This window comes from Anas platyrhynchos, chromosome 3 (genome assembly GCF_047663525.1).
Source record: "Anas platyrhynchos isolate ZD024472 breed Pekin duck chromosome 3, IASCAAS_PekinDuck_T2T, whole genome shotgun sequence".
Lineage (NCBI taxonomy): Eukaryota > Metazoa > Chordata > Aves > Anseriformes > Anatidae > Anas > Anas platyrhynchos.
The window spans coordinates 67823741-67848318 of record NC_092589.1 but is presented as its reverse complement, the minus strand read 5'-3'; the positions used below and the strand labels follow the sequence as shown (position 1 = coordinate 67848318).

Sequence of the window (24578 nt, the reverse complement as noted above, 5' to 3'; positions counted from 1 at the left end):
TCTACTTTTTTATTTCAGAAAAGCAAAAAAATGGTAAATTAAGTCAATAATCACAACAGCATGACAGCACATTACACACAATTTTGCTTTGTAACTTCAGAGTAAATTAACAGTGAAACTAATCCAACATATTTCATATAAATCTGAGCCAGGTCAAGTCCAAGTTTTTTTTTTATTATTATTATTTTTTTAAAACTAATCTGTTCACTATAACACAGAAACAAATTGCATTGAAGGTTTACTGTTCATGGAAAATGATACAACTAAACATTCTTGTTGTTACTCTTATATTGTTCTATCACAATGATAAAACTCATCATAAATTAAGTCTGATCAGAATTATATTTTGCATTTACATAAGACTTGGTATGAACTAGAAAATACATATTGTTTGAAATTTTTCATCTGTTAGTCAATGCTCATTTCTTCCATGTAGTTCCCAATATGCTTCTACTGACAATAGCAAAAAATCATGGGCCATCCATAAGTAATTTAACGCCTGAAAATTCAAACAATTGTGACCAAGGAGTAAATAGACATGATGACAGTATGTCTTTTTTGTTGTTGCTGCTTTTTTAGTATTACTTTAAACTGCTCAAATTTCAAATGTCTGCATGTTCTATTTATTTTACATTAATTAGTTCCTGACATTGATTCATTCTCAGTACTTCTCCAAATCACAAAAGAAGAAATGATAGTTCAACTATATTTTTTTATTGCATTATAGGAGAAAAATCCACAAAAAGAGCACTGGAGCCATTACGAAGACAGACCATTTCTCCCATTAAGTACGACGACTTTAAATGGTAAAGAACCTGTTTGACGTTTCCAGCAGTCAAAAACAACCAGGAGAATACTGATGGCTAAGAATGCTTAGAATGTCTTTGGTACACAAGGCAGAGCAGAAAAATAAAACAAACCATAGTCAAACAGAAGGGATAGCGGTAGGATAAATGACAAAATATAAGAGACATGAACATGAACAGCCTCTGCTTGGGTATTCAAACGACATTTTAGAGGTTTAGACCATCTAACATGGAGAGTGGCTGAGAAAGCTGTGATTGTTCAGTCTGGAAAAGAGAAGGCTTTGCAGGGTTCTTATCAATGTACATAAAAAGCTGATAATAGAGTATGAAAAGACGGAGCCAGACCCTTCTCAGTGGTACACAATGGAGAGGGGCCATGGGCATGAAGCAAAATATAGGAAAATCCTTTTTTACATACTGTAATTGTGGTGAAATAGTGAAACAGGTTACCTAGAGATGTTGCAGAATTTCCAGCTTTGGAGATACTGTATACCAGCCTGTTCACAGCCCTGAGCAATGCTCTCTAGTTGAACATACTTTGAGCAGAGCAGTTGGACTAGACAATCTCCAGTGTCCCTTCCAATCCCAAATGATTGTATAATTATGTGAAAATAATAGTAAGATATACTATACTCCCAGGAAGAAAATGCAATACAGATAAAACCTCATCTGAGGGCAGTTTTTTATAGAAATTTTAATGAAATTCAGAAAAAGGTAAAATAGTTGTGAAAATATGGCAATGATAAATAATTTGGTTTCTGAATTCTGCATTTCCTGTCCCATGTCATTGCTGTCTTTCTTGGAGGGTGCTTCCTGAATTCTTCCCCTTCAACTTACAATCACAACTGCTACTTTAGAGTAGCACTTTCTAGTCTGAAAGAAAGCATGTTAACTGGTACTTGTGTAACTATGTAAACTGGCTATCCCCTTGGTTTTGGTAGATGGAATCATAATGATTTCGAGAATTATGGCAGAACAGTCAGTCCTTCGTGGGGAACAGAAATCTATCTGCTAAAAATAAAAATAAATAAAAATCAGTTCTTAAGTTGCCTATTTTTTCACCTAAAATAACAAAATAATAAAACCACATATAAATTTCTGATTTACTAAAAAGCACCTATTATGAAGATATCTTATTCTTCTCACTTCTTTCCTGTGAGTTTCCTTTTTAAAAAACATATATATATATATATATATTCTTTGTACTCCCCTTTTCTTGATTGTCTATTTTTTCCGAACTTCAAGTGATTCTCTCACACACAATCTTTTATTATGGTTAAACCCAATTCTGATTTTCTCCAGCTCTCACTACAGCCCGTAGACTATTCGTCCTTACTTTCCTAACACGTTCTTTCCAATCCCTATCTGATACTCTGTTCTCACTTCAGGCATACCTGTGAGTATTCCCTTGGCAGAAAAACATGTAAGATATACTATTGGATAGAGTAGGATATGGTACTGTCTGTGGTGGGTTGAATCTCACCAGCAACTAAGCACCAACACAGTTCTTGTTCACTCCCCAATGGGCTGGAGAGAAAAACAGAAGAGTTGAAGTGAGAAAACTCATGGGTAAAGATAGGCAGGAAAGACGGGGCGGGGGGGAGGGAAGAAGAAAAAAACAGTGATGCAAAGGCAATCACACACCACTTTCCACAAGCAGACTAGCTCCCAGACAGTCACGTAGCAACAGCTATCTTCAAGACCAACTTCCCATCCCACATCACCTTGGTTTTATACAGTATATACAGAGTTTCATACAGTATATCCCTTTGGCCAGTCTGGGTCTGCTGTTTTGGCTGTGTTCAATCCTATCTTCCTGCGTACCAGCCTACTTGCAGGGAAGTGGGATAAAGAGAAAGTCCTGCTCCTGAGCAGTACTCACACAGAGTCAGCCAAAACATTGGGGAGTTATTGACACTACTTTATGCACAAATCCAAAACACAGCACCACATAAGTGGCTGTGAGGAAAATTACCTCCATTGCAGCCAGACACAGTATATTATCTGAGCAAAAGAATATTAAAAAAATGTGGCATAAACAGAAACAATCCATGCACCATAGGGAAAAAGGAAACTGGCACATCCGAATTAATCTATACTGCTACATCAGTAACATGTCTGTTCAGGCAGGGAACAATGGTTAGCCAAACCTGAAACATGTGCATCGACATTTTCAGTAAGTCATTCCAGTGATGCAACCCCAAAATGGTAGGATAAACTGGTCTTCAGAAAAAGGTTTTCTTTTGGCTTGCAGTTACTGCCTGCTCTAAATACAGGCATGGATGATTCAGCTCAGTTTAAATATACAGCATAACATTTACAGAGAGTATGGGTCTTTGTTTCTCTCTCAGAAATCAATATTCAAAACATGAGGGGAAAAATGAGGATTGGGACCTCTTTACAGTAGCAGAATTTCCTTCTTGCTAAATGAATATGGATACCAACATAGAAACCCAAAGCAAAACTTTCATTAAATAATTCCAGTGTCATCATCATAGGTGATTAACATTAAAATGTTTAACATCGAAGCCTACGTTACCAATTTGATTTATTTTTTATTACTCTGAGTAACTGCCTGAGCTCCAATGAGAACATTGATCCAAAAAGTGAGTTGCAATTACTATCATGTGTGCCAGACCAGTACAGAAAAGCTAGCAAAAAGAAGCCAAAACCCAAGTTGGCTTTACAGCAGAATGGGCACTTGGAAGCTTTAACCATGCAAAGCTTCACAAGCTGCCTTTACAGACTGAACAGAAGTCAGTAATAATGAGCAGATAGAGTATGCCTCCACACATCATTTTTTAAAGAATCAAGGCTTTTAGTTGTCCTGAAAGCAAAGCTGATTGGGGTATTGAAGAAATATGAGATGATGTGGGTACAGTGTATTTATCAATACCCTGAGTTACACCTCAGATGCCTGGGCCATTGGAAGTTAGACTACCTACACTGGAAGAAGACTATTTTTGGGTAGTCACGTTTTTCCCAGTAAGGGAGCTCAGGGACTTAAGTATTTCTTATGACTTTTTCCTCATTAAAAGATTTTCAAAAGAGCACTTCTGCTCCAATGTATTTACAAACCACATGTAACATGATTGTTAATGGTAAGAGTCTCCCTAGACAAACAGAAATGTTTTTCATGAGCCTCACTTGCGAGCCTAGAGGACTTAAAGTGAAGCTGATTCTAAATTTCAGGAAGTGAAGTGTTTTCATTTCCCCCGATATGTATGAAGAAAAAAACAAAAACCAAACAAAAAAAAGCAAAACAAAACACCAACAAATAAGTGATAGAATCCAATCACAGAATCTGCTGTTCCTATTCCATTCAATATAAGTTGTTCTACATTAATATACTTAACAAATATATTGGCATACAAACTAACAAAAAAAAAATAATGAATTAACATAGTATGTAATGTAGAAGCAGATGAACATAATCTTGTTGCAGCTCCCCATCACTAGTAATGTAGACTCTGTTCTCTTATACTTTTAGATTATTAAACAGGTGTCAAATTTACAGGATGTATGTGCAATCTCCAGTGACCACTACTGATCAAGTCTTCCCCATACACAGCATGCACTTCCAGTGGGAAGAGGCTGGTTTCCAAAGAATTGCATATCACTTGCTAAACAGAAAACACAATTAAAATAGTAAAAAATGGCTCACTAATTATTAATCACTTCTCCTTATTCAACTTTAAAAGGCTTGGCATAAAATATTTGGAGGATTACACAGTCTTTCATGTTTCCAACATAAGATTTGAATTTGAATCTGGCAGAGTAAGAGGTAAAAATAAACATCAGATGCAATTCCCCCCTCTCTCACCATACCGTTTTCTCCCCTTGAGAGAAAGAACTCAATGAACATGGCTTGCTTTCATACCCAAATACATAATGACATAGGACGTGTCATTATGCAAAGAGTTTCTTCAGTACATCCAGCCAATAGCATCACAAATTTTGTTGCAGGACTTGATGTCCTAGCCTTGTCATTCAAATGCTGGTGATCAAAAGATTTATCAGACACATTAGACAACAGTGTTCATGGGCTCAGAGGAAGTATATTCAGAAGACAGATATGTGGAAGACAAGATGTACAACAAGGAAGGTGGAAAAAAAAACATGAAACTGTTAAAAGAATACTGCTTTTTCTAAATGGGATGTTTAATTTGTTTAAATAGAAGATATAAATCGTATAAAGAAAACAGTTTTAAATAAAAAGTCTTCCTTCAATTTGAAATGCATGAGATCTTGGAGAATTAAGAAAACCTTCTGCTAATCATAAGGCTTTTTAATAAAAAGAGGTCAATCCAAATAGCATGTTGACCTACGGAAAAAGAATTATAAGGATTCATACATTCTACCTTTATAAAACATGATAATCAATACTCCTTCTGTTGTGTTACAAGCATTAAAGTCAAATGCTCTTAATTAACAATATATATAATGTAAGTACAAAAGGAACAAATTATTTCATATGCAGCAGCTACCTCATTATTAAAATGCAATTATATTTATGAGGGCATGTTTACAATGCTGATGAAAATAGTAAAAGAATGCAGGGGTGTTTATTATCTATTTTTCCTAAACATGCAGTTATCCCTTGCCTAACAATCATATATTTGTTCGTCTCCCAGCTCCTGTAGGATTTAATTCATTCACTTGGATTTCACTGGAATGCACTAGAGGAAGTTTAGATTAATACATTCTGTTTTGAGGCAAATTTCAAGAGGCTGATTGATTTTGATGTCAATATAGTATAAGCCATTAAAATTTTCTTTCCTAAATCTTTCCCTTACTAATTTTGTAGAACAACAGAAATAGATATAATGCATTTTTATAATCTTCTGCACCCATTCAGCAAGTAAAAAAATGAGCATTAGAAGAAAAAAATGTATTCACTGTGATATACTATGAAACAACAAAAAAATACAACTTAACAATGTCAGAATATTTATTACACTAATCCAATAATAATACAATACCCACTTTCTACTGTGGCAAGCTCTATAGCTCTACAACTTGAAGCTGATATTGACGAACTTGTGATTTAGACTAATATTTCCAATTTTCTTTAATTTTTCATAAATATATACATTTAAAAGTACCATACAGAGTACTTATCATACATATGCACTGTAACAGATACTCTTTTTTTCAGCTTTACCTTACACATGCCTGAAATTAATCTACTTTTCATTGCAGTTCAAATTATGATTCTACAAAACACACTGTCTTCAGAAGTCTCTAATGCTAAGCAAGCATATTTTGTCTTTAAAATTAAACAGCCCCAGTTTGCCTATCTGAAGGAAGAGGATTTGATTCTCTGAGTTTTCCAGATACTTTCCTGCAAGAAGACAAACTGTTGAACAGAGTACTGTTATTTTTGCTTAATGCCTACTAGCACGAGGTGTTTCAATGAACAAGTGCAGGGCTAACAACTAATATTCTTCTAATTCTGAAAGTACATATACAAGATCTTTTGACTTTATAACATTTAGGAGCTTTACCGACTTATAACCAAAGAAATCCCCTATGGGGAAAAAAAAAAAGGCTGAAGGTAGTGGTATATGTATGTAAGAATGTAAGATTGATAAGGAAAAAAAAGAAACATGAAACCATGTCCATGTCTACTCTCAATAACAGTCTTCTTCTGTTTTATGCAAGTCAGGACTAACTGGATAACTTTGAACTTATTTTGGACTATTGATACTTTTTAGAGACTGGGGGTTCGTTATCTAAGGTAAAAAATTGGTACTTTGTCATGCTTTAATCCAGTTAACAATACAGTATCACTCCAAAATTCACAGAAAACTGGATTTCTGAATAGAGAGCACAGCTATATGTTAATGCCTGAATAATGCTTTAGGCAGAGGCTTTGAAAATACATATATTATGCATACATTTTCTCAGCATGAGAAAAAACTCGACTCACAGATGTATTCACCCTACTGAAATACTATGAGTTGCCTTGATGTGGGATATTCATTGGTCTGAAAGAAAAAGTATGTTACCACTGTTTACTCAACTCCTTTGTTAATAAAAGTTACAATGATTCAAAGAGATCAGCCTTGAAAGGGAGGTGGTTAAGTTTTCATAAAGGTTTTCACCTTTATGAAAATTGTTCTCTCTCACATCCAATAACTTTTAAGATACAATCAATATGTATGCTTGTATCAAAGAAATTAAGTTGATCAGTAAATTAAGGAAATTCTCTCTATAAATAAAACATTCAAATTTCTTAGTTTGATTACTGCTGTTAATTCCCTTTTCCTAGGATTCGTGCTCTGATGGCAATTTAAGTTAAGAATCTTCTAAAATAGAAAGTCTACTGAGAATTTTTGTATGGGTTCCTGTGCACCCAGACTTTCAGGCTGTACAGCGACTGAAAAGTCTTCAATGCTCTTTTATCAGCCAATGTTGACTGCTTAAAAAAAATTCCTCCTGCTTCTAAGTAAGTCCAAATCTGCTTTGAAGTTGAACTGACAGTTCGAAAATCATTCTATATATACATTAGGAACTATGAGCTTTCATTTTTCTATTCTTATCTCCAATTTCTCGTCTAAAGTTTCCCTTTTTGAATAATAATAATATAAAAAAATATGAGAAGTGCCTTCAGGTGAATAGATCTTATCCTGGAAATATGCAATAGCTGCAATAAAAGACAAATGGATCAGAAAAATAAAAAATAAATTAAAAAAAAAGGATTTAATTGCAAAATCACAAAATGATTACGTTTGGAAGGGACCTCTGGAGATCAGATACCTAGCAAGCAGGTTGCCAAGGACCATGTTCAAGTCGTTTTTGAAGATGTCGAAGGAAGGAGGAGTCTCCACTGCCTTTCTGGGCAATATACTCCAGTGCTCCCATGGGAGAGCAAAATGTATGGGATTTATGTCATTCACCTTTGTGGGTCAAGAAATTACCTGTTTAATCCCTGACTACAAAACAGACACCTAGAAGTGTGCTCAGAAAACTACACTTGAAAGCACCTGAAACGTTAAGACTCAACGGGCTTCAAAAAATCAAGATCCAAGAGCCTTTGGATCTCTTTGGATCAGACCAGAAATGACCTGCCAAAAGTCCAGGAACAATGAACCATCTGTGCCTGCTGAAGAAGGTTCTTAGGCCAAACCACTTCCGAGCTGAGAGTTACAAAAAAGGAGCCTCCCACTAGGATAACTTGCTGTGGAACTGATATTTTACTTGTCTGTACAAATGCACTCTCAGGAACTTTCTTTATAGGCTAAGAGATACTGGCTATGCAAAACCCTATCGAGCTTCCCTCCAATTTCCCTTTGATTTTTCCCTGACACTACTTCTCAGAGGAGGAAAGCGTGAAAAAGAAAGCTGTCAGTAGAGTCTCTGCAGAGGTGTCCATCAGTGTAATACTTCAGAATTCATACTTAATCAAAATTAAAACAATCAGCCACCAGAAAATGTAATAATAACACTGAAGAGATAAATGAATATACCTATACTGTTTATACTATATTGTTTAAATATACTATACTGTATTGTTTAAATAAACCATGGAAACACATATATTTTAAATTGCATATAGTTAAACAGTTAATAAACTAAACATTTTTAAATCACTGAAGCACAGTACACACATGAAGAAAAATACAGTGGTAAATGGCAGAAGTTGCTTAACATTCTAATAAACAATTTTGTAAAACTTTTGAGCAATAGAAAGGTTTTACAGGACCTGAGAATATAACCTATAAGTTAAACAGATCAAAGTTCAGCACTTGGCTCTAGGCAAGCCACAGTACAATGGTACCTGACCAAATATCAAAGTACATGGCTGTGCAGATGCTGTGAAAAATTAGAGAAAGTGGTTTGGGCTGTTTACTAGTATTAAAGTCATTGGGAAAAAAAAATAAAAAAATCTAGGTAAACATTTTACCAAAATCCTACAAAACAATTCAGTTTTTCAATGCTCACAAAAATGTGTTTTATTTCTACATAGCAGCAGAGAAATACAGTTCTTTTGCTCCTTTTAATGAGCTGCCTACATTTTCAGATCTGTTCAACATTTGATACTGTATTTGATCTAAATGCTGCTAAGCTTGATATTCTTGATGGGATTTGGTCAAGGAGCATACCAAGTGCACAATAAAAGGTTTACTTTTCAGAACACAGATGTCTGTGGTCAGCAGGATTCACAGAAAAGCTCATGGAACTCACTTTCAAAATGTATTTGACAGTAACTGTATACCTCTCACATTAAAATAATATAGACTAGGGTTTCTTGCAAGGCATAATACTGTAAACAATACCATAAGCATGGCAAATACCAGATTCATTCAGAATTCGAGTATTATTGTAATAGAAAATTTTGAGTAACTACATAATATTATATATTTGCCTTGTGCAGGCATTTGGATTTGCCATAGCAGAAGGCTTGTATGTGCCAATTCTCAATTACCTGGAGAAAAATAAAAATAACAGCAAGCCCCACAAGCTCATAAAAGGCTACTTAATCAATAACAAAACAGTTCATTACTTTTTTTTTTACTTTCTTTTTTTGGTGTACATAGGCCTGTATTATAATCCCTAGACTTGAATCATCCTGTTATAGGAAAGGCAATGAAGGGATAAGAAGGTAACAGGACTTTTGAACAACAACAAAAATAAAAATTTTTTTAAAAAAAGGAAGAATTTGGCAATTTGGCTCTGCGTATTAAGTGAAAAGAGGAATATCAGACATCTTCTGGATTTCCGCTTGTTTTTTGACTTTGTCTGTTTTCAGCAGAAAATGCAATTTCCACAGTGAACTCTAAAGCCCATCTTATCTGCTTAACCATATGGCTTCTTTTGACTGATTATGGATGAGTTTTTTACGTTGCTCGTATGTGTAGTTACAGGTAGTTCTTTTACCTCACAGAGCAGAGGCTGTGTTAAAAATGTTGTAGGCATTAAACACAACTTCACCACATGATTCATGGATTTGTATAACAGCCTTTGCCTTACAGCATGGGAGTCAACTGCTTACATGCTCAGATTCAGTAAATCATTTTTGCCTACAAAGAAAAGCATTCCAATATCACGGTACAAGAAGTGCATTCTTTTACCTTCTACGTCTAGAACACAATCTAAAAGCAAATTATTATTTTAAACTTTAAAACAGCTCACTTTCCCTCATTTTTATTTAAGTCATTGGGTTTCTGTCAAGCTTTTTATGGAGTCAGGATAAACCTAAATGCCTCATAGCATGTTAATTTTCAAATAATATCTTAGAATTTCTCATTCCTATCCAACCACTGATTTCACCCAAACAGCATTTATAAATCCCGATTTAGAAGACAAAATCATTTTATCTCCCACCTACGAATTCTGCCACTGTTCATATCTTCCATACTCATACTTATCAGCAAATTACACTACATCTTATCATTAGCCATACATAGTATAAAATAATTTTACCTTGGTATTAAAGTAAAGATACAGTTGCAGAAAGCTAATATTGCAGTCCGTAACCAACTGGGCTATACCCTGCCCAAGCAAGATTATCAAATATTTCCATACTATGAAGCACAATCCAAGACAGTTTTTATTTCAATCGCATGAAACATGTTACTAATAAATAAGTCTGTTAAAGGATTTATATATATATCTTTGGAAAACAGGGGGGAAAAAGCACAAAAAATGCAGAAACTCTAATTAGTATGTTAAAATATTATAAAACAGTTAAAATATGCTGACATTGTCATGTTCATGTTTTCTAATATTAATGTTACTTCAGGTTACAGAAATAATTGTGATCTGCTACTTTCAAAATAATTATGGGTGAAATTGGTGATACTTAAACCAATGTACTAAAAAATAATTCTAAGTAGAGGGAGACTATATATAGTAAAACCTCATATAGTTTAAAATACTTGGCTTATTATAGTACTTCAATATGATTTTTGTTGTATGCGCTACATGCACTACAATCAATGTAACACGTTCTTTTCAATCAGCTACACAAAATAACAACACACAATTTCTATTATTGCTTATCATATTACAATATATCCATTTACAGATAATAAGATTAGATTCATTGCCATTTTCATTTTGTAGAACGTTTTTCATTCAATCTTCTTCTGTTAAAAAAGGGGTGGGAGGGAGGAGTGTAGAATTTCACCTTCATGCATAATAAAAAACAAATATTATCTTATCAGAAGCAACACATCCAAGCATGTTATATCCTATTTTGTTAATGTGACCAGAGAATAAAAAAGAGCATCTTACCTCAAACCAAAGATATGTGATTGTTCATAACTGAATAAGGAATGAATTTTAGCTTCTGAATTCAAAATAATAAGCCTGTCAATGATATCCTGCAAAAGAAAGACAAATGTAAAAAAAAAAAAAAACAACAAAGCTCTGTATTTCACACAGATAACAGTTCTTTAGGGATGTTTACTATAAAATGAAACCTATTATTAAATATATATATATTTAAATTATTTCTGTAAAAAGAGGTGCCATTGACTTTTTTTGGTGGAAAGCAAGAAGAAACCACAGAGAATGTTAGGAAAATAACATAGTAATTAGATTTAAAAAATCACTGAATATACAAAAAGATCGTGGCATGGCATGTATTTGAGTTCTTATTCAGTATTAAATCACGAGACAAATGTTAAACTATTTTGTGTGTGTGTGTGTTGTTTTTTTTTTCATGTTTGAAATGTGTACACATCTAATTTAATGAAAAAAACAGCAAGTCCTTTAGTGTAACACCCTCTCTAACACTTGTTCAAAACACTGCCACTTACCTTCAGAGGCCAGCATCCAAGGCCATCCATGATGACTAGGCTTGAATGTTGAGGTTTATATCTTTGATCCTACATCATTTAATGTAACAGAGAGTTTTCTGAGTATTCAGACTCAACCATTATATGTTAATGTTAGATGAACACCCCCGTTTTAATGCCTATTTTCCTTCTGTTAACTACACGGTCTTGATTGTCTAACTTGGAGTTTTACAGTATTGCTATACCTGGAAACCTAGAGAATTCCAGAAAATTTTTGGAAGTTCCACAAAAGCCAAAGTAACATACGCTTTCAAAAGCCATAAAAAAAAATACTTAAGATCTACCACAGTTTGAAAACTATGAAATATTTATCATCTTCAGCATACATCTCCCCTGCTTCCAGTAGCTCAAAAAACTTTATGACTTTACTTTAGTAGTATCTAAAAACTTTATGACTTTACTTTAGTAGTATCTATCAGTGGACATGCCAATACTGAGTAAATTGGAAAAAAAAAAAAAAAAAAACTTTTCACAGCATTCACTCTTGAAATCAACAAAATGGTGTTACAAAAAAGCAAAAACACACACACACACACAAAAAAACCTACAAAAATATTTTCCAAACATAATGTACACTATTATGATATACACAGTCTAAACAACAACTTAAACTATCACCAATCCAGCTTGTTTGCACTAAGCAAACACTTTAATGCAACAGCAATTCAAAGTGCTAGCTCATTAGCAAAGATCTAATTTTAACTGCCACTCAAGGTCACAGATTAAATTTGCCTGTGCTTCACAGATGAGAAAAAAATAAATGGATTGTGGCTGGAAGAAGTGATACCAAATGATACTAACATAATACTATTTTTCTTAAGACTAAAATATGCCTTGATCAGTAATTTTCCGGTTAGTGATTTTTTGTTTGCATGAATCATCTGTGCTATTAAGAAAGCCTGAGGTACTTCTATTTTTATCTGTTTTTTTTGAATCCACAGTGTAATAAAGCAATATTATATACATACAAATATAGGTGTTTTCCAGCATTTGCTAGCATGCATGCACACACAGAGATAATGATGTCACTTTTTCCATGGAAAAACACACTCTCATACAAGCCAGGAAATAGGATCTTTAAATTAGGCATCAAATTTTTTATTATCTTTAGGATTTCAAAATGAAAATTTTGGTTAATATGAATTGATATGTGCATATACTGCCCTCATGCTGTATATAATACAAAATGCAGAAAATTTCAAAGGAGAAGTAATAACTTACTTTTTATTACAGTAATAATTTCTCAATAAATATATCCTCATGTAACTATTATTTTTCTTTAAAATCTATAAAACTCTACTTACAATAATATCTGTAGGTACTTCACGGAGTGAATACATTGGTTTATTTGGTATATCCTGTTTACTCAGGAGCTCAAGAACTGCAGGATAAGTGAGCAAGTTTATCAGAGACAGAAAAGACTAGAGAAAGAAAATAAGAAGGATGACAAAAGGTATTGTTAGTCAGCTAAGTATAACAAAATGTATGTTAAAAATTATTTACTTTAAGTTTGTTCTTATCCTTCTGTGTAGTCTGGAATTGACATAAATAGAGCTGCCAAAATCACTGCAAACCTGCCAGGTGTATACAATCAAAAAGGCCAGTAGTCTCTGGGAAGCATGTAGAAGCAATCAAATTTTACAAGTGGTGGCTTAGTAAAGTTGAATTTTTTTCCAATGGAGTACATGAAATATAATTCTGGAAATAACTTCAGAATTTTCTTTAAAATCCTAACACTTGTACTACCATGCAATTCTAAATTTTAGAGACGCTCTAAAGCACGCTCTAAAACACATCTTCCTCCCTGATCTGTAATTCAAGACTTGAACTGATAGCTAGTATTTTGAGATATTCACTTCTGTCATGCCTATTTCCTGTTATATGATCTTTAATGGAACATTGGCATTGTGATCTACCAGGTAACAGAATAATTTTTTCAATTAACCATTATTTGACTAGCATATTACATCAATTTTGCCCCATATGACAGAAAACAGGCATAGTTGCAATAAAAAACTAGTGAAAGTTATGTATCATAATATCTGAAACACAGTACTGTTTTTTTCCACGTCAGTAAAGAAGATTATTAATTAACTTCTCACCTTCTGACAGCTTTGGTCAATAGGGTCAACTGGAGTAGATTTGGGTTGAGTTATCCTCACATCATCTTTTCCACACTCCAAAAGAGTCCATAATTCAGTTACAAGGGCCTTTATAAACCCTAAAACAATTTTTTTGTTTTAATCATGAGAACGGTAAGAATATCAGAAAAACAATTTTCATATTAAAAAACATTTTATACCACAGTTCTAACTCAGATTCTCAAAATTTTCTACACTATGTACTAAAATTTCACAAGACAGACTGCCTGAGTCTTACTCTCTCCCTTCTATTCTCAATCCTTTGGTCAAGTTACCTTTCTACAGCAGTGTGCTGATATTCAATTTTACAGTAGCAGTTCACAAAGAATATTGTACTACAGTAGGTTGATATTTATATATATTGCATGTTTCATGTAAATGAGCAGCTGATGTTAACTTCTCAAGACTACCTAGCATTGGCTCTGGGGTTTTACTGGTAAGATATTGTAAATCTGTATTCATGCACAATTTATTGGTGAGTTATAGTATGAAAAGGGTATAAAAACATACTATAATGACCGGAAAATATTTGTAAGGGAAACACCACTAACCGAATTTAAATAGTTTAGTAATAATATTTTTTAAAAAAGGAAAAATAGACATCTACATTTGAAATCTCCAAGTCTAAGTTACAAACTTAATATAAACTTCACAGACATTACACAACCTGCTCTAAGGGCTGAAAATCAATGCTGATTATTTTTGATCTACCATTTTTCTTTGATGCTGAAGGCCATAAGAAGCAAGGGAACATTAAATAGGACAGATGGATTTACTCAAGTAAGTCTGCTCCTTGCTCTCTGAAAAATCCCAGAGGCATAAATAATAAACAAATAACAATCAGTTTCCTTGACTGGCAGAACTTCCCTGCCTTTGTAATAATCTTTCAGCCAAGCCACTTTAATTACACACCAACCATTTCTAGTTACTTAAAGAGAATATAAGCAATTTCTGTACCTCACTGAATTCCTTAGCAACTCGAGGATAGCTTTACTTTATTGCTAAGATTCTAATTAACACGACGACTACCTAGACACATGTGTGGTATGACAACAGTTAATTTCTCTGAACATGAATCAAAAAAATCTCAATTCTGTCTCGTTGCACCAGAGCAAAAACGACATTCAGGTCTATGAAGCTTCTCACTCTGAGTTGTCAGTAGCCATGGAAAAGTGCATATACAAATTACAGAAATCAGCACTTAATAATTCTGATCTGCCAATCAATAAGTACTTGCAAATTATTAACAGCTTTATTATTATTGTTATTATTCTTATTATTGTTATTATTGTTATTATTATTAACAGTCATAAATGCACAAGCAGCAGATTTCTGGAAATCACTAACAATGAAATAAAAATTTGTGTAACATGGGGGCGGGGTAGGGCTTTCATTGAGATAACTGAATGACTTTCAAGTCTGAAAGAATAAATTTCCCTGAATAATAATAATAAAAAACGGTAGGCATTTAAAGAGCCTTTGCTCATAATGCATAATTAATAATTATTCCAGTCAGTTCATCTTTTTAATACCTTTCCCACCATTTTTTTCTACTGTGCAAGACTACAGTGCATAACTATTCTTGTAACTTCCTTCTTAAAATTACCTGAACTCTGTAGAGCTACTGCACCTGTTGGTGTTGTTGCCAGTTGTGCAATAATCACTCCATTACCAAACTCTTCACATTTGTTTGTCTGTTAGTAACAAATATAAAAGCACAGAGTTAGTATGGAAGAGGACATGAAACTCTCAAAAGATCTCTTAAATATTTCCTGCCCATGTTTATAGAATTTAATCCACTGTAATATTAGACTTGAACAGTTCACAGATATTATCTTGTACAGACTTGCCAGGGTCAGATTCCAAGCAAAACATGAAGTAAAGTATCTTATCAAAATTTAAATGATAAATGCTATGTTTGGGAGATGCAACATCAGCAAATAATAAAAAGTTTGGTATTATAAATTTCTTTGCACACTTTCAGTAGTATGTCCACTATATTTTTTCTCCTAAAATGCATATAAGCTGATTTTTGGTTACATGCTAACATTTTATCTAGATCTCAACAATGCCTACCAACAAGATTTTACTTGGAACTTCTCAGTAAAAAGTCATAAAAACTCAATATATATATGGCATTCTAAAGATGGTTAACATCCAACAAAATTATATCTACGGGACACTAACATCAAAGATCATTATCTATAATTAAAATTAATTTTCTGTGCAGTATAAATGACAAAAGTTCTTCTGGATTTATTTTCTTATTATTTTCTTTCTTCTTTATTTTATTGTAACCATTAAAGGAAAGAAATACTGTACCTGCTCTATAACACTTACCTGGAGTTTTTTTGATAAACTGTTGAACATAAAGCTCACACAGTCATTCATGGCCCCTGTACTATGAAGCAGAAAAAGTCCTTTCGGTGTGGCAGAAAAATTTAACAAGGCATCTAGCAAGGTTTCTTCCCATAATAAACTGTAGGAGTAGCAAAATAATCATTTAATATATATATATATATAAATAGTGAAAAAAGGAAAAACTATAAATTAACTTTAAAAAGCAAAAGGTTTCATTCACCTGACTACATTTAGTCTATGTTATCTTAATAATAATAATAATAATAATAATAATAATAATAATAATAATAATAATAATAATAATAATAATAATAATAATAATAATAATAATAATAATGCACAAACATCCAAACTCATTCTGGCAGAAGGATTAGGTTACATGGTAAGGAAGGAGCATGGAACAGACAGATGAAGCAAAAGGGAACCAAGAAGACCTGTGTCATCCATACATGTACCTATGATTTACTGTTTAATTCTGGACAAGTCTTTTAAGGCATTAATGTGGCAGTTGCGAAGTGGCAAAGCTGGCAAAGACTTTCTCACTGATGTAAAAACACTGTGAGTAACTAATAAAAACCCATGTTTGAAGAGAGAAAGACTCCTGCTAGAAAATTAGTACAGAATTACAAAATAAGGAGCAATATATACAACAGTTGTTTTTTTTTAAGAGCAGTAATACTTTCTACCAACATGGCAGGGAAAACAGCAATTACAAAGAAGCAAGTATGATGATGCCTTCTGCCCTATAAAATATTCTGTCCCCCAAAATAAAAGTGAATCAATTCCATGACCTTTGAGAAGGTACTACCGACCACTTCAGGCGTCACTAGACTCATATGATTCTGCTTCCCTAAAAGCACTTGCTTAATGGATTCTCACTTGTAGTTCTCATTTTCCCGCTTTTGATTCCTATCACTAAGAATCCTATCCTTGTGCAGCAAGCAGCTTTTCTCATAGCAGTCAACCATTACCCCAAACTTTAATCACTTCTGCACAATCCTTGCCATTCTGTGTTCTGAAGCAAAAATTTCACACAGAAATTTATCAGTTTCTCTCGTTCTATAATGTAATAGAAAATCTAGATGATAGAAGGAAATTGTAGCTTATGCCAATGGTACTGATTAGTGATAGCCTCCTTAGTAAGAGCTCTGCATTTCTGAATTTCTTTTAACCACTAGTTTGGAATTGCTATCCAGTCCACATGCCACCACTACAGGCTGCAGTCAAAACTGTTGTAGTATGTTTGCAAATTATACATGAGATCTATGTTCAAGTATAATCAAAAATCTGCTTAAATAACTGGGTCTGCACTAACACCAACATAAATCTCAATTTTAAGGCTCACAGGTCTGTATGCTTCCAGATAAGAAATATACAGGTTTATATATATATACATATATATATGTATATATATATATATACACACATAAGGGACATTAAATTGCAATATAAAAGCAAGGATGTCTTTGTCTTAACATGTAAGATGGCCTACATTCTGACTTTCAGCCAGAATGTAGGCAATCTTGTTACATAGTATTATGAAGGTGTAGATACCATTCAGCAGAACAGTTTTAAATTAACATCCCATCAGAGCCACTCAAATGAGACTCATGCTAGGCTGACCATGTTCCTGGCAAAAGCCCTAAAAAATACAGGGTTATAAAATGTTGAATTGGGAATAAATTGCAGTGTCCATTCATACTTGTGCACATGCATAAATTAAGCATCAACACTTACACATTTTTTGACTCTAGACTTATTGATGAAGTAGAGTCTGCACCAGTTACAGGAGTGGGTACTCTTTCTGAAAGCAAGCTTATCTGTGAAATTAAAGTAATAATAATAAACAACCCTTCTTACACTGCTTATTTACACCATTTTTAAGCTTCAGATCTTGCTCATTTTACTTTAAAAAAACAAAGAAACAAATAAATAAATAAATAAATAACAGTGATCAGATTCGGAGTCTAGCCTTTGGTATAGAATATATCATTCTACTACATTTTTTATTCCAGGAAAGCTCACTTTCAATTTTTAACTCAGGCATAAACCATTTTAAAGCTATTACTTTTTTCTTTTTTCTTTTTTTTAAGTTTTTATTCTTTAATTTTTGAAATTAAAAAAATGTATTTTTTAATCAGATTTTTTTTTTAGCCAAAATTTTCATGCAAAAACTAAAGAAACAGAACAACATTTTAATTCTGCTTTTGCCACAGGTAATGGAAATAATAACCTCCGGAACCAATGACTCAATGCCAAATTTGAGCATGCCAATTGAGCAATTCTGCCTATTTTAATTTTATTTATAATATTCATTTTATTTATACTATTTATATTTATTTATATTTTATTTATAATTTTACTTATATGATTTATGTGTATAGGTATGGATATACATGAAGCTACAGAGAGATAAAGATTCTATATATATGTGTGTGCATGCACACATAAAAACATATTTGATGGTGTTTTAATTAAAAAGATGTTTAAAATTAACTTGTGTGAAGAGCACCTTATATTTCGGATTAATGGTTTAAAATTTTTATGTTTCTAGGGATAAGGACCATATTATTATATTCTAATGTAAGTGAGAAGTTGTTAATTTCAGTTAACTTACCCTCTTATAAATGTGATCTAAGACATCCACAGAAGATTCATGAATTAAATTAATTAGTTACCTTGGCCCTGTTAAGTTTCCCCTTTATCATCATCTGTACAAAAATGCCAGTTTCTCCCTCAGAATTCCAGCAAGATCTGCCATGTAAGACAGGTGGTAAATCTTTATAACTAATGCTTGGATTTTATTTTTATTTTATTCATGGCCTGCCATTTCTGATCAAGAATAAATGGTAGAATATTTTAAACTGCAGATGTTTTGAAATTGAACAACAGAAAAATATTTAAAAAAATCAAGATGGCAGAGTTGAAAACATGACTTTGCTGTCCTAAACTGTTGATTCCTGAAGCCCTGATTCCCCTTGATCTCCAAACCAATATGAAGAAATAGAATTTTGTCAGTTAAATGTTTCATGATTCAATTCCACATACTCATGCTATTTATCCCTTACGTGTCAAAACAAGTTGTCTAAATGATGTTATATATCATAATAAAATCTTTTGATGTGCAAAGTTTTTTTTTTGTTGTTGTTGTTTTTTTTGTGTATGTGTAGATGCTATGGTACTTTAGAGCAAATAAATGGAAATACCCATCAAAAGTATATGACAGTCTGACTGATAAACATTAAACAGGGTAACAAGTTAGTTCAAGTAAGACTTACTTGACTACTTACATACCAGGAAAGCACAGAAAGATTGACAGATTTTTGAGTTATGTGAATTACAGCATGATTAAATTGAACTAAACTCCAAAGTTCTCAATGCAAGGAAGAACGTTTCAAAACCAACATTTTCTAATGGGAAATAGAGTTTACTGTGATATAATTATGGTTGTAATATTTTACTTTCAATCAAGATTTATGCTTTTGTGATAATACTTGTATATGAAAGTAGTGAAAAATATCCACAAGGTAACGATTCAAGTCTTCTTTCATGCTTTATCTTTCTGATACTTTCTGCCTTAGTTTACATTGTGACTGTGTTTCTAAGCATTATAAAAGCATACAGCATTTGACAAGGAGAACAGATGTTCCATTTTGTTTCCCTTGCATTCAATCTCTTTCCCGCTTCCTTGACTTCAAAAAAAAGCTTTAGTATTTTAAACATTTTTTTTTTCAGCTTGGTCTGATCCTTCTCCTCTAAGAAAGTATTTTACAAACACTGGAGAGGGGAAAAAAAGTTTCAATTGTTCAGAATAAAGTACTGTAGCACAGCTTGTCTTTCCACAAAGAGGTCTAGTATCTGTCATTTAAATATACTGTTTCAGTTTTGCTGGAACCCAAAGTTGAAGTTTAATACACTATCCTTATCTAAATATTGACACTGTAATTTTAGTGATTCCAACCTCTGTTTGAATTTTACTTTACTGTGAACTTTCTGAAAACTGCTCTTGCAGCATCTGCTGCCATTTTTCCATATTAACAATAACATAATAGATGGTAAGAATTTTCAAACTGCACATAGGAACTCTGCTATAGGAACAATGAAAATAGAAAAGTTTAGTGAATAAAGCAAGGATCTACATTTCTTGTTCAGTAAATTTATAATAGAAAGCAAAATTGTCAGAGCTGTTGGACCCAAGCTCTCTCAGGCAGAAAAAACACTAGACTAGCATCAGACAGAAGTTAAAATGCAATCTCTATACTTCATAAGATATCCATATACAGGTATGACAAGAACACCTGCTTGCACATCTCATTATGGTCTCTTGAGAATATTTCAATGGCACCTAAGCATTTCAGTCAAATATTTGTAATCTCCTATTTTTCTCTGTATCTTCCACAAAACCTAACCAAAAATAATTCCTAACACACAATCTAAACCTTCCCTGATGCAGCTTGGGAACATTTCTTCATGTCCTACCACATGTCACCTGAGAAAGGAGATGGATATCCCTCACTACAACCTTCTTTCAAGTAGCTGTAGAGAGTGATAACGTCTCCCCCTCAGCCTCTTCCATCTAAACAACCCCACTGCCTTTAGTCATTCCTCACAACTCTTGTTTTCTCATCCCTTCACCAGCTTCATCAGTCTTCTCTGCATATGCCTGAGCAGCTCAATATCTTTCTTGCAGTGAGGGGCCCAAAACTGAACACAGTATTTGAGGTGCAGTCTCAAGGAGACCTTGTTGCGTACAAGAAGACAATTGTTTCCATAGTCCTGCTGGCCACACTATTTCTGATGCTGGCCATGGTGCAATTGGCCTTCTTGCCCACTACTGGCTCATGTTTAAGCAGCTGCTGACCGGCCACTCTTCTGGCCTATACCACTGCATGTGGTTGTTATGAACCAGGCACAGGACCTGGCATTTACCCTTACTGAACATTATGTGTTTGAGCACAGCCCATCAGTCCAGCCTATCCAGATCCCTCTGCAAAGCCTTCCTACCCTCAAGCAGACCTACAGTCCCACTAACTTGGTATTGTCTGCAAGAGTGCACTTGATCCCCTCATCCAGATCACTGATAAAAATGTCAAACAAAACTTACACCAGTACTGATCACTGGGGAACACTGCTGGTGACCAGCGGTCAGGTGGATTGAACTTCATGCACTACAACTCTTTGAGCCTGGCCACCCAGCCTGCTCTTCACCCAGCAAACTATGCACCTGTCCAAGCCATGAGCAGCCAGTTTCCCCAGGAGAATACTTTGGGAAACAATTTTTACTAAAATCCTACAGTAAGTAGACAAATTGTGAACATCAGATGACCTCTAGCAGCAAGGACAGCATTTAAAGAAGAATTGATCAATGAATGACAGGTCTTCCTATACATCCTCAGAGATCCTGGTTTAATCTTCAAGCACATAAGGCTTAAAATAAGTGTCTGCTAGGTTCACATATAGAAGCAAATTTTGAAAAGTAGAACTTCATTTTTAGAACAATTCCAAGTATTCTTATCTTACTATTTAAGTATGGGGAATCTAAAGCACAGAACAACTATTACATAACCTGAACCTCTTACAGTAATTTTTTTCTGATCTTCCCAATCCAAAGCAAGATTTACCTTTTTCCAGGCCTCTCCAATAGATTCATGCAAGCCATAAGGAATTAGCATCTGCAGGCCTTCACATGTTCTGTACATCTGACGACATACAAAAATGAAAGCTCCTTTAACAACTGGCAAAAGCTCGGATCCAGATAAAAGAGAAATGTCGTCATGAAGAAGTTTCTTTGTAAACTGAACAATTACATGAACAGCTGTAGGACTAGAAATAAAATAACATTTTTTAAATGTTGGTTTGTAGTCATCAATGAGCCTTGAAACAAATCCTTTGACAGAGCTTATAAAAATTGTTCTACAGGTAATGGAAAAAAACTATGACCCACTATGGAGCGACCAACTATATTAATACTTGCAACAGCAGTCAGAATAAAAGAAATGCACAGCGAGTGATTTTACTTTGGTTACGGGTTAACATAAAACAAAAATGCAGTCACAACCTTCCATCTTGTCCACATGGCCACAATCTACACAAACTGCGTGTTTTATAAGAGTCCAGTTGGGAAAAGTAACAAGACAATCATTTTAGCTTTTACTTAATCAAAAAGACTATTAGTATTCTTGAAGCACACTAGGCAAGATTTATCTTTGTTCTTCCTCTTTCCTATCTGAGAACTGCTTCTGAAATCTAGGTTAGAAACACAAAATACAACTCTTTCCCCAAAAGAGATCAGATTCACCACCATTTTCCTCCAAAAAGCTTTTACGTCCATACTCCCATAAAAACGTACACAACTTCTGAGCTTTCCCCTCTCAGAAGACATGTATTCTAAATAATTGACAGTCACAGACATAAGGGTTATTTTAATGACCTGCAGCTTAGATACTTTTAAATGCTAGTCTCAATTTTACTGCCCAATTTCATACTTTAGCATCAGCTAAGAATGCACTACACAAAGGATTAGAATATTATACAGATACTATATTAGGCACGCTGTTACAAATGTCAGTTTCTGATACAAGATCTGCCTTTACTACATGTATTAATAAGTGAATGTTACAATAAATCTATTGTTTCAGTAAATTAGGTTGATTTTTAATATTTATTCTAAAAACAAGCAAAATAGACAATATTAGACTTTGGTCTGAACAGCAGCACTATGAATATACTGGAACTACATTCAGAGAAAAAGAAAGCTCTCAAATGAATAGGAGAAACAAAGAAACCATGGAAATCTTCCTTAATAAAAGTATTTTAAAGTGTATTTTACCTGTTTATACACGTAAATATTTCCCTTACACATTCTCCAAAACAATTCCTACTTTAATTGATAGTGAGATATTTTTACTCCAAACATAAACAAAACATATCATGCTACCAAAAAAAATTGAAATGAGTCTCGCTTCATAAGACTAATGTAATTCATTACTCACTAATGTTATTCATTAATGTTCTCTTACCTATCTTCTTTAGCAGAGTTTTTATTTCCTCCATAAAGAAGAATAGAAAGACCTTCTTCTACAGCAGCAAACCTTGCCAAAATATCAGCTACATCAATTAAAGTGGTTTCAAGGCAATTTATATGTACCTGTTTGGAAGCCAAAAAAGAAGTTTTAAATTCAATGCTTTTGTGAAAGCTGTTTATTCAAGTCTGGCTTATCTATGCAGAACCTGAATGAAGGTCACCTTTCTGATGTCTGCTTAATGGTTTAAACAAGAAGTAAGTAGCCTACGTTCAAATACCATCATATAAAAACCTTCATCACAGAAGGTTGTAATTGCTATTTTTAATGATTATGGCAGAAATCTAATGACTACACAGACACAGAGAACACACATTTCTAAACTCTCTTCTCTTTTCCCACAATGAACGTGGAAAGACTCTTGATAAGTCACTTAGGAATGCAAGAACAGTATCTGAGTCAAGGTGAAATACATGCTAACTCCCTCTTTGCTGTATATGCATTGTCAACTCTTTGGCAAGATACGGAATTCCAATTTCAGAGGAAAATCTTGTGTGTCCACCTCATTTCTTGGCAGCAGTAGGTCTAAACAGCCCCTTGCTTTGGAACCATGAGGGAAGCCTTCCACACTGGAGCAAAGCAGAAGTCATCTGCTAATTCCTTATTCACTTCAGAGCACTGCACCTCTGAGCTGTAATCAAGAGGACCTGAACACTTAACATTAGGATTCAGTTTAGTCTAGTACTATCACTAGTGAATGTCCTACCTGAATAAAGGCTAAACTAGCTATTGCTCATTAGTAAGTAAACTCATTATTTCAATAGTAGACAAGCAAAATTCATGTATTCCATGAAGGACCTGTCAGAGAGCAAAAAGGGCAAGTTGCTCTGCAAGAGAAGGGAAGTCAGGAGCCAAGAGTGATAACAAGGCAGCCAGAGGCAGTGGCTTTCCATCTGATTGGCAGGTATTCCCACCATACCCAAGCAAGTTGAGCAGACCAGGTCCAGTGATGGTAAGCAAGTTCACTCAACAATTCAGATCCCTTCCATGGAGATGAGAGGAGGTCTGAGGTTAAGCCATAAAGCTGAATCAGTGAGCGATCAGGGTCAGACAGACCAGTGATCACTAGGCAACTCTACAGTAACAAGGCTGAGGTAAAACAAGCCAACAAGTCTTGTCTGTGGGATGGGGTTCAGATAAACGGGATGCCTGGCTTCAATGCTGCTACAACATAGTACAGGCAGGAAATGAGGGGGAGAACCTCAACTTAAAACCCACTCCTGAGATGGAGTGAGTCCACGCTGAGACATTACAAGAGACATTTCTGTGGGGGATCTCCAATGAGGCTTCTTCACAGAGCTTTATCAAACAGCTGTCTTCAAGGTTTGACATCCGCACCGCTACCTAGGTTGGCCCTGAGCCCAAGCAAATAAGCCCAGG

At 34.1% G+C, this 24578-nt stretch overlaps 1 protein-coding gene across 9 annotated transcripts in view; it reads right to left on the bottom strand.

The window, feature by feature from the left end:
• Positions 1 to 24578, bottom strand: part of TBC1D32 (TBC1 domain family member 32) — an 82279-nt gene that overhangs the window by 37898 nt on the left and 19803 nt on the right. For all 9 annotated transcript variants that reach the window (XR_005264622.2, XR_003496472.3, XR_003496473.3 and 6 more), the window contains 8 exons: positions 23136 to 23263; positions 21738 to 21939; positions 17854 to 17936; positions 16096 to 16234; positions 15362 to 15449; positions 13717 to 13835; positions 12919 to 13035; positions 11049 to 11137 (listed from right to left, as the gene is read on the bottom strand). Coding sequence is in view for 6 of the 9 variants with exons in the window: in XM_027454613.3 (XP_027310414.1) it covers positions 11049 to 11137; positions 12919 to 13035; positions 13717 to 13835; positions 15362 to 15449; positions 16096 to 16234; positions 17854 to 17936; positions 21738 to 21939; positions 23136 to 23263 (965 nt within the window). In the remaining 3 variants the exon portion in view is untranslated. The remainder of the gene's footprint in view (positions 1 to 11048; positions 11138 to 12918; positions 13036 to 13716; positions 13836 to 15361; positions 15450 to 16095; positions 16235 to 17853; positions 17937 to 21737; positions 21940 to 23135; positions 23264 to 24578) is intronic.